General features: G+C 33.9%; 1 protein-coding gene across 1 annotated transcript in view; it reads left to right on the top strand.

Annotated features, from left to right (window-relative positions):
* prrx1b (paired related homeobox 1b) overlaps positions 1-8,949 on the top strand; it is a 34,290-nt gene extending 25,341 nt beyond the window's left edge. Inside the window, exons 3-4 of the mRNA XM_062027503.1 lie at positions 5,000-5,181; positions 8,365-8,949. Of these exons, the coding sequence (XP_061883487.1) occupies positions 5,000-5,181; positions 8,365-8,497 (315 nt within the window). The 3' untranslated portion in view covers positions 8,498-8,949. The remainder of the gene's footprint in view (positions 1-4,999; positions 5,182-8,364) is intronic.
* The last annotated feature ends 3,244 nt before the right edge of the window (positions 8,950-12,193 follow it).

Here is a 12,193-nt window from a genome sequence, read left to right as displayed (position 1 = left end):
TATTAAAACATACATTTAACGCTAATTGTATAAGAAACATATGCATATTATTTTACGTAGATTTTATAACACAAATATGCATGTTAAACTAAACGTATGTTAAAAACATAAATTTAACTTAATTGTATGATTTTAAAAAACTGCATGTAAATTAACTCTAAGTTAAAAACATAGTTTACGTAAATTTTATAGTAAAAAATGCCATTAAATTTACTGTATATTAAAAACATGCATTTTACGTAATTACAAAAAAAAACATGCATATATAAATTGGATACAAAAAATATACATTTTACTGTAATTGTATAACAAAACCTGAATATTGTGTTAACTGTATGATAAAAAATACATGTTACGCTAATTGTATATTAAAATCATACGTTCTATGCTAATTGTATAATAATATATATTTTAGGTTAAGTTTGTGAATAAAACATGCATATTTCCGTACTTTAATTTTGTAATAAAAACATGCAAACAAGTAAATATAATAAAAACATATATATTCTATGCTAATTGTATGGAAACATACATTTTATAGTAATTTCATGAAAAAAGATAAAAACATGAATGTAACTGTATTTTAATTGTACAATAAAAACATGCATGTTACATTAACTGTGTAATAAAAACATGCATGTTGCATAAATCGTATATAAAAAACATACAATTTACGGTAATTGTATCATAAAAACATGAATATTATGTTGATTATATGGTAAAAAAAAATATGTATGTGATGGTAATTGTATCATTAAAACATGAATGATGTATAGTAAAAACGTACATGTCACCAAATTGCACAATAAAAACATACATTCTACACTAATTATATAATAAAAACATCCACGATACATACATTCTATATTAATGCCTTACATTTTGTGTTAATTGTATAATAAAAAGATGTATGTTATATTTACTAAATATTAAAAACAGACATTTTATGTCAATTTTATCATTAAAAAATACATGTTAAATTAAGAATATATTTAAATCATACATTTTATGTGACTTTTTTGAAGAAAAAAAAAACATGGTACTGTATTTTATTGTATATTTGAAATATGCATGTTACGTTAACTGTACAATAAAAACATGCATGTTATATAGATTGCATATTAAAGCCATTTATTTTACGGTAATAGTATAATAAAAATATTAATATTATGTTAATTGTATGACAAGATAATACATGATGCATTGATTGTATAATAAAAACATGAATTGTATGTTAGTTGTATAATAAAAACATACATTTTATGTTAATTGTATATTAAAAATGTACATATTGTGTCAATTGTACATTAAAATATACATATTGTCTTAATTGTATAATTAAAAACATACGTTTTACGCTAACTGTATAATACATGTGTGTTATGTTTAATTGTACTATAAAAACATGCATATTAAATAGATTGCACAATAAATCATGCATAATAAAAACATACATTTTACGTTAATTGTAAAATAAAAACAAGCATGTTGTATAGATTGTTTAATCAAAACATGCATGCTACGTTAATTGTGTAATAAAAACATGCATGTCACGGTAATTGTACAATAAAACTGTTGACTGTATAATAAAAATATACATTCTACGCAAATGTTTTAATAAACACGTGCATGTTATTTAAATTGTATATTAAAAAACATACATTTTAGGATATTTGTAAAATTAAAACAAGCATGTTGTACAGATTGTACTATAAAAACATCCATGTGACATTAATTGTGTAATAAAATCATGCATGTCACATGTTACGCTAATTGTATAATAAAACATGCATGTCATGTTAACTGTATAATAAAAACTTACAATTTATGCTAAATTCCTAATAAAAAACATGCATGTTATTTAAACTGTATATTAAAAACATAAATTTGACATTAATTGTAAAATATAAAAACATGTTATATGCTGTAGGTTGTAATATAAAAACATGCATGTTATGTTAAGTGGATAATAAAAAACATACGTGTTACGCTAATTGCCTAATAAAACCATGCATGTATTGTGGATTGTATGATAAAAAAAACATACGTATTATGTTAAATATGTCCTTGTGTAATAAAAACATGCATGAGTAAACTGTGTGAACGAGTGTATAAATGTTTGTTTTTGACTACAACTTTGACTACATTTTCAGTTTATAATAATGAATAAACTGTTAATACAAATAAAGAAGGAACATGCTTCAAAGAGACAACAGTGTACTTTTATACTAACGTCAAGTCACAGCAAAAAACATAGCAAGCTGCAGTTTTCCAAAGTTTGTTCATTTTCCCAAAGTCATAACAAGCTTTTTACTGACCCCCCCCTCATCGTGTTTTTATGAATACGTCTGAATCTACAAGACAGAATAAGTGCTGACAGTTTAGTTTGTGATTAATTACGGTTAATTACAGACTATCAGATTTATCTGATTAATCGTTTAAAATAGCCGGGCCTCGGGCACTGGGGGTCTGCGTTACCATGGTAACGGATCAATATCAATAAACACGTCTCCTTCTGCCTCACCGGCTAAAAGCCAAACGTGGGAGACAATTTAAAGCCCAAATGCTGAGATGGAGAAAAAAAGAAAGTCAGAGAGCAGAAAATGTCATGAATAATTCCATAAATCACAACTCTAATGTAACAAACTTTGCAGTGTTTGAAGACTAACACTCATTAGCCCCTCCGACCCGACAAGAGTATCACTCCTCTACCACTAAAACTCACTGAATAAACATCGTCATCAACACTTATGCACCACCAAATATATATATATCATCAAAGTATTCACACCAACACCATGCATCTACACTAAATATCACTTAATTGATATTTTCTAGCTACATGGCCCAAGAATACTTCCTTAAAACAAACACGTGTGTTTCCCATAAAACCTTGATTGTCCTGAGAGTAGGAATGAAAAAGAAGGCGCACATCTGTCATTAATGTGTAACACAAAGCCATGCACAGAGTCTCGGGGTTCATTCCTGAGGGCCATGCGTCAGCATGCAGCATCTAATAATAACCACTAATATCATCATCATGTTAACTTAGAAAGGAGCCACTCAAACATGTATGTAATAATACTTCATTGCTGTTTGTATTGGTATAGAATTAGTTGTTACACACCATTAACTTTATACTGCATCTTACTGATTACATTTTTTAGACTATAAATACAAACTTACATTCTCATTGTTAATTTAATGTGATAATATGTGTTTATTTATATTATTTATGACTAACTTTTGTATTCAATAATTATAACTAACTCATAAAAGCAATTAATTATTTTTTTTATAATTAATTATCTACTTTATTACTCATTTAATGATGTATTGAAACATGTTTTTTTTTAATGTATGTATTGCATGTGTATATGTGTGCAGAATTAAAGGACAAAATATTGTGTATTTTGTTATTATCCATCCATTATCCTCTCCGGGTGACAAGGTAAATTAGTGTAATATTTAATAATATATATATTTTATAATTAGGGATGTCCGATAATGGCTTTTTTGCCGATATCCGATATTCCGATATTGTCCAACTCTTAATTACCGATTCCGATATCAACCGATACCGATATATACAGTCGTGGAATTAACACATTATTATGCCTAATTTTGTTGTGATGCATTAAACAATGTAGCAAGGTTTTCCAAAATAAATCAACTCAAGTTATGGAAAAAAAATGCCAACATGGCACTGCCATATTTATTATTGAAGTCACAAAGTGCATTATTTTTTTTTAACATGCCTCAAAACAGCAGCTTGGAATTTGGGACATGCTCTCCCTGAGAGAGCATGAGGAGGTTGAGGTGGGCGGGGCAGCGGGGGGTGTATATTGTAGCGTCCCGGAAGAGTTAGTGCTGCAAGGGGTTCTGGGTATTTGTTCTGTCGTGTTTATGTTGTGTTACGGTGCGGATGTTCTCCCGAAATGTGTTTGTCATTCTTGTTTGGTGTGGGTTCACAGTGTGGCGCATATTTGTAACAGTGTTAAAGTTGTTTATACGGTCACCCTCAGTGTGACCTGTATGGCTGGCACAGCAGCGTTTTAAAAAGTCATAAATTTAACTTTTTGAAACCGATTCCGATAATTTACAATATTGCATTTTAAAGCATTTATCGGCCGATAATATCGGCAGTCCGATATTATCGAACATCTCTACTATAAATACAAACTTACATTCTCATTTTTAATTTAATGAGATAATATATGTTTGTTTATATTATTTATGACTTACTTTTATATAAAAAAATGTGGATAATTATTTATCTACTTTATTATTCATTTAATGATGTATTCCAAAACAATAACAGTGCAATACTTTTTCATAACATGGTCACTACTGCCTAGTTTCTCTTGTTATATTCTTATTTTACTGTTATATTTTTATTCTCATTGTTGCGTTTTATTTTTATTCTTATTGTAATATTTTACTATTTTGTTTCCATTTATACCCCCATTATTTACTTTTTACTTTTTAAATTTGATCTCAATTCTGTACAATTCTGGAATTGTAATTTTCCTGAGGGAACTCTCCTGAAGGAATCAATAAAGTACTATCTATATTGAAACGTGTTTTATAATGTATGTATTGCATGTGTATATGTGGGCAGAATTAAAGGACAAAATATTGTGTATTTTGTTATTATCCATACTTTATCCTCTCCTGGTGACAAGGTAAATTAGAGTAATATTTAATAATAAATATATATAAATTTTATAATTAATTATTTTAATTTTGCAATATGCTGAGAGACAATAAAACATGAACTGCCCGCCTGGACCACACCTTGGACACTAACATAATGACCAATGAAATATTTGTCAAACACACCATCAGCAGCTTCTCCATACTTTCATGGATGCATTACATATGATTTTAGCGTACGTTACATATTAGTAGGCCGGTATTTGATGACATAGAGAGACATCCAAATATGATTTGTTATTATTATAATTTTTTTTACATTGTTTGTATTTGTTTATTGCAGGTTTGGTTCCAGAACCGACGGGCCAAGTTCCGCAGGAATGAGCGAGCCATGCTGGCCAGCAAAAACGCTTCCCTCCTCAAATCGTATTCCGGAGAAGTAACGGCGGTGGAGCAGCCCATCGTGCCCCGCCCCGCACCACGCCCCAACGACTACCTTTCCTGGGGTAGCACCGCCCCCTACAGGTAGGTCTGCTAATGTTTGGAGCTTAGGAAACACAGACAACTACTTGTGGTACTGTAGTAATAGTTTCTTGTAGTTTAGTACTTGTGATACTATACTTGTAGTTTCTTTGTACTTGTGGAAATGTAAAGTAGTGTACTTGTAGTTGTAGTACTTGAGGTTTCTTGTCGTTGTGGTCCTTGTAGTTGTTTACTTGTAGTTTTGTGCAGTTATAGTACCTGTGGTCGTGTACTTGTCGTTATAATACTTGTGGTAGTGTACTGGTGGTTTCCCTTACTTGTTGTACTTATGGTAGTGTAGTTTAGTACTTGTGATGGTATACTTGCAATTTCTTATAGTTATACTACTTGTGGAAGTGCACTTGTAGTTATAGTATGTGTAGTAGTGTACTTATAGTTGAAGTACAAACCCCGTTTCCATATGAGTTGGGATATTGTGTTAGATGTAAATATAAACGGAATACAATGATTTGCAAATCATTTTCAACCCATATTCAGTTGAATATGCTACAAAGACAACATATTTGATGTTCAAACTGATAAACTTTTTTTTTTGTGCAAAAAATCATTAACTTTAGAATTTGATGCCAGCAACACGTGACAAAGAAGTTGGGAAAGGTGGCAATAAATACTGATAAAGTTGAAGAATTCTCATCAAACACTTATTTGGAACATCCCACAGGTGAACGGGCTAATTGGGAACAGGTGGGTGCCATGATTGGGTATAAAAGTAGATTCCATGAAATGCTCAGTCATTCACAAACAAGGATGGGGCGAGGGTCACCACTTTCTCAACAAATGCGTGAGCAAATTGTTGAACAGTTTAAGAAAAACCTTTCTCAACCAGCTATTGCAAGGAATTTAGGGATTTCACCATCTACGCTCCGTAATATCATCAAAGAGTTCAGAGAATCTGGAGAAATCACTGCACGTAAGCAGCTAAGCCCGTGACCTTCGATCCCTCAGGCTGTACTGCATCAACAAGCGACATCAGTGTGTAAAGGATATCACCACATGGGCTCAGGAACACTTCAGAAACCCACTGTCAGTAACTACAGTTGGTCGCTACATCTGTAAGTGCAAGTTAAAACTCTCCTATGCAAGGCGAAAACCGTTTATCAACAACACCCAGAAACGCTGTCGGCTTCGCTGGGCCTGAGCTCATCTAAGATGGACAGATACAAAGTGGAAAAGTGTTCTGTGGTCCGACGAGTCCACATTTCAAATTGTTTTTGGAAACTGTGGACGTCGTGTCCTCCGGACCAAAGAGGAAAAGAACCATCCGGATTGTTATGGGCGCAAAGTTGAAAAGCCAGCATGTGTGATGGTATGGGGGTGTATTAGTGCCCAAGACACGGGTAACTTACACATCTGTGAAGGCGCCATTAATGCTGAAAGGTACATACAGGCTTTGGAGCAACATATGTTGCCATCCAAGCAACGTTACCATGGACGCCCCTGCTTATTTCAGCAAGACAATGCCAAGCCACGTGTTACATCAACGTGGCTTCATAGTAAAAGAGTGTAGGTACTAGACTGGCCTGCCTGTAGTCCAGACCTGTTTCCCATTGAAAATGTGTGGCGCATTATGAAGCCTAAAATAGGACAAGGGAGACCCCCGGACTGTTGAACAACTTAAGCTGTACATCAAGCAAGAATGGGAAAGAATTCCACCTGAGAAGCTTCAAAAATGTGTCTCCTCAGTTCCCAAACGTTTACTGAGTGTTGTTAAAAGGAAAGGCCATGTAACACAGTGGTGAACATGCCCTTTCCCAACTACTTTGGCACGTGTTGCAGCCATGAAATTCTAAGTTAATTATTATTTGCAAAATAAAAATAAAGTTTATGAGTTTGAACATCAAATATGTTGTCTTTGTAGCATATTCAACTGAATATGTTTTGAAAAGGATTTGCAAATCATTGTATTCCGTTTATATTTACATCTAACACAATTTCCCAACTCATATGGAAACGGGGTTTGTAGTTTTCTTGTAGTCAAAGTGCTTGTGGTAGTGTACTTGTGGTTTCTCCTAGTTGTAGTACTTGCGGCAATGAAGTGGTATTTTCTTGTAGTTTAGTACTTGTGATAGTACACTTGTAATTTCTTATAGTAATAATACTTGTGGAAGTGTACTGGTAGTAGTGCACTTTTAGTGGAAGTACGTGTAGCCGTTTACTTGTAGTTTTTGTACTTTTAGCAGTCTACTTGAGTTTTTTTGTAGTTGTGATTCTTGTAGTTGTTTATTGATTGTTTATTTTAAAAAAATGTTGTTTATTGGTGGTTTTCTTGTAGTTAAAATACGTGTGGTAGTGTACTTGTAGATATAGTACTTGTGGTAGTGTACTTGTGGTTTCTCCTAGTTGTAGTACTTGTGGTAATGTAGTACTTGTGATAGTATACTTGTAATTTCTTATAGTTATAGTACTTGTAGTAGTGTACTTGTAGTTGTAGTACTTGCAGCAGTTTACTTGAGGTTTTTTGTAGTGGTGGTTGTTGTAGTTGTTTATTCGTAGTTGTTTGTAGTTAACGTGCTTGTGGTAGTGTACTTGTAGTTTTCTTGCAGTTAAAAAACTTGTGGTAGTCCAATTGTAATTATAACACTTGCAGTGTATTCGTGGTAGTGTAGTGGTAGTTTCTTGTAGTTTAACACTTGTGATAGTATACTTGTAGTTTCTTGTAGTTGAAGTACTTGTAGTAGTGCACTTGTGGTTTCTCCTGGCTTCAGTATTTGTGGTAGTCCAGTTTTATTTCCATGTAGTAGTAGTAGTAATTATGGATGTAACAATACAAAAATGTCATATCATGGTGATTGTGACCAAAATGATCATTGTTATGATTATTATTGTTGTATTGTTGTTCACTAGTCAGAACATGTATTTTAGAAAAACGTAAAAACCGTAACGGCTCAGACGAAAATGTTCATAGCACCAACGGTAGTGTTGTTTTAATATTTGCAAAATTAAGTTTGTGTGATTTGCATGTAAGTGTGTGTAAATGAAATGTTTAAAATGATTGCAGTTTATTTTTTCAGTGCAGCATTCATTAAGGATGCTAAGATTCACAAAACACGGAAAAGTTAAAAAAAAAAAGAACAAAGTGCACATTTTGACAATATTTGTACATTATATTTTGCAACATGACTAAGCTTGATTACCATATCTTGTTGTTTTTGTTTTTTTTGCCAGTACCATGGCCGCCTACCCACCCAGCTGCTCCAACACCAACACATCCCCGGGCATGAACATGGCCAACAGCATCGCCAACCTGCGGCTCAAAGCCAAAGAGTACAGCTTGAACCAGGTGCCCACCGTCAACTGAGAGGGGGACCCCCCCCGGAACCACTGGACTCCCACAGACTTTATGTTCGGACTGAGCGTCATCTCACCTGAATCCAAGCTTTCCAGTAAAGCAGAAAGCGTTGTTGCCGTAGCAACAAGTAGGTGATCTCATCCTTTTATACAAAGGGCATCTTGGATGGATGTTGTCATAAATATCTGCATATTCTAATCGGCGCTGATTTTCAAACATTTTTACTTCTCTCAGAAGGACATTTGGGGAATTTCTGTGTCCACCTTTAGCTGTGGAGGATTTTCTGGAACTTTTTTTTTTTTTTCCCTTATAAAAGACTTCATTTTAAGATGGCGTTAACTTTTTTTTTTTTTTTTTTTAATCACTTTCCTGTAGTAAACCAATGACAACTTTATTTTTCATGTAACTTCCATATTCAGGGACGGATCTTGTATTTCCCAAACCCAGTAGAACGTTTTCATTTCCTGTGATATCATTTGTAACAGAAAAAAAAATAAAATTATATATTAATAAAAAAAATAACGTTTCAAGCAACAACGGCAGTGTCCATTCAGTAGTACTTGCCCGAAGCCATGTTGCCACATTATATTGAATGTACATGTACTATCGTATTTTTTGGAGTATAAGACGCTCCGGAGTATAAGTCGCACCGGCCGAAAATGCATAATTAAGAAGGAAAAAACATATATAAGTCACACTGGAGTATAAGTCGCATTTTTGGGGGAAATTTATTTGATAAAATCCAACACCAAGAATAGACAATTGAAAGGCAATTTAAAATAAATAAAGAATAGTGAACAACAGGCTGAATAAGTGTACGTTATATGAGGCATAAATAACCAACTGAGAACGTGCCTGGTATGTTAACGTAACATATTTTGGTAAGAGTCATTCAAATAACTACAACATATAGAACATGCTATACGTTTACCAAACAATCTGTCACTCCTAATCGCTAAATCCCATGAAATCTTATACGTCTAGTCTCTTACGTGAATGAGCTAAATAATATTATTTGATATTTTATGGTAATGTGTTAATAATTTCACAAATAAGTCGCTCCTGAGTATAAGTCGCACCCCCGGCCAAACTACGAAAAAAACTGCGACCTATAGTCCGAAAAATACGGTAGGTGTATGTACAGTACATGGATGAGTTAGTATAAAAGTACTGTAAGACAGGGATGCATATGGCCACATTCATCGCCGTTTACCTGACACATGAAACGTGACGTGTATGTTTATTGTTTATGAAAATAAACAATTTGATGGTTAGTGTAGATGTATAGACTCTCCCAGCTAATTATTATGCTTTAAGTTGCGAGCAAAAATTTTAATTATGACCATCCCCGCTACGTACGATACGGTCTTCCTTTTTTTTTTTAGCATTAGCCTATAGCTAGAGATCGACATAACTTTGTTTTCCCAACCATGGGAAGGAAGAAAGTGAGTGTGAAGGACAGGGCTGAGAAGAAAAAGTGGATGATGTTCACTGAATTAGAATAATTAATTTAACATAAATAAAATATGACTAACTGTGTCATGGCGAAACAGTTGTAGCATATCGCTGACGCCACACTGAAGCAGAACGTTGAGCTAAGGATGTTGAAACAAATTCTAAACAGCGGATATTTATCCGTGACAATATGGAGGAGCTGCTGATGGTGTGTTTGACGGATACGCAGCTGGAAGGAGATATCGTAGAAGAAGTCCACTCTCCCAAGGTAACTGATGCACCATTCTTTTCATAAAAGTTCTGTAGTTGTTTGTAGTACATTCTGTTGTATTGTGTTTCATACGATATTTCCTATCTAAAAGTGTGTTCTTCTTTTTTTTTAAGTATTTTATATGTTAGAATTGTGCGGTTTTGGGTGAGGGGCAAGTGTAACGGAGGTCATGTGTGCGTTGGGAAACTTCACTCCCTGACAGCTTCAAAGAGCGTGCTGTAGCCGCTGGGTCAGCAGCTCTGGCTTTTAGCGTAGTGGCTGGCACACTCACCTCCAATTCGGGTGGCGGTGGCGGCATTAGAGGGTGAATACGCAGCGCAGAGTCGCTACACAGGCACTGAATGAATTGATTTTGATTTATATCACCGGGCAGTTTGAGACACAAGTGTTTTGAGTTGCGAGCGGCATCACGGGACCAATTAAAAATCGCAAATTGAGGTTAGGGATGTAACGATGTCAAAATATAATATTGAAATTATCGTGGTTATCATCTACATCAAACCTCCCTAATTGTTATAAAGCACACTGTTTATTAGGGGTGTGGGAAAAAATCGATTCGAATTCGAATCGCGATTCTCACGTTGTGCGATTCAGAATGGATTCTCATTTTTAAAAAATCGATTTTTTATTTATTTATTTACTTTTTTTTAAATTATTTTTTTAATTAATCAATCCAACAAAACAATACACAGCAATACCATAACACTGCAATCCAATTCCAAAACCAAACCCGACCCAGCAACACTCAGAACTGCAATAAACAGAGCAATTGAGAGGAGACACAAACACGACACAGAACAATCCAAAAGTAGTGAAACAAAAATGAATATTATCAACAACAGTATCAATATTAGTTACAATTTCAACATAGCAGTGATTAAAAATCCCTCAATGACATAATCATTAGACATTTATAAATAAAATAAAAAATGAATAGTGTCCCAGTGGCTTACACTTGCATCACATCTCATAAGCTTGACAACACACTGTGTCCAATATTTTCACAAAGATAAAATAAGTCATATTTTTGTTTCATTTAATAGTTAAAACAAATTTACATTATTGCAATCAGTTGATAAAACATTGTCCTTTACAATTATAAAAGCTTTTTACAAAAATCTACTACTCTGCTTGCATGTCAGCAGACTGGGGTAGATCCTGCTGAAATCCTATGTATTGAAGGAATAGAGAATCGTTTTTGAATGGGGAAAAAAAAAATCGTTTTTGAATCGACAATCGTGTTGAATTGAAAAAAAAAATCGATTTTGAATCGAATCGTGACCCCAAGAATCGATATTGAATCGAATCGTGGGACACCCAAAGATTCACAGCCCTAATATTTATATTAAACATGCTTCACTTATTCGAGTATTTGGCGAGCGCCGTTTTGTCCCACTAATTTTGGCGGTCCTTGAACTCGCCGTAGTTTGTTTACATGTACAACTTTCTCCGACTTTCTAGGACGTGTTTTATGCCACTTCTTTTTCCGTCTAATTTTGTCCACCAAACTTTTGATGTGCGTGAATGCACAAAGGTGAGTTTTGTTGATGTTATTGACTTGTGTGGAGTGCTAATCGGGCATATTTGGTCACTGCATGACTGCAAGCTAATCGATGCTAACATGCTATTTAGGCTAGCTATATGTACATATTGCATCATTATGCCTCATTTGTAGGTATTTTTGAGCTAATTTAGTTTCCTATAAGTCCTCTTAATTCAATGTATATCTCATGACACACTATCTGTATGTAATATGGCTTTTAGTTTTTTGCGGCTCAAGACAGATTGTTTTTTGTATTTTTGGTCCAATATGGCTCTTTCAACATTTTGGGTTGCCGCCCCCTGTAAACTAGTGGATAGGATAAATGTTTATTCAGGGAGTTTCAGTGGTAGAGGAATGACACTTGTAGCGTTAAGAGTGCTAAGTGTTAGCTTTCAAACTCTGCTAAGTGTGTGAGATTAGTCTTTTTGATTTATGG

Source organism: Entelurus aequoreus, linkage group LG19, assembly GCF_033978785.1.
Source record: "Entelurus aequoreus isolate RoL-2023_Sb linkage group LG19, RoL_Eaeq_v1.1, whole genome shotgun sequence".
NCBI lineage: Eukaryota > Metazoa > Chordata > Actinopteri > Syngnathiformes > Syngnathidae > Entelurus > Entelurus aequoreus.
Note: the sequence above shows the minus strand (reverse complement) of the source record. Positions and strands in the feature narration are given on the sequence as shown.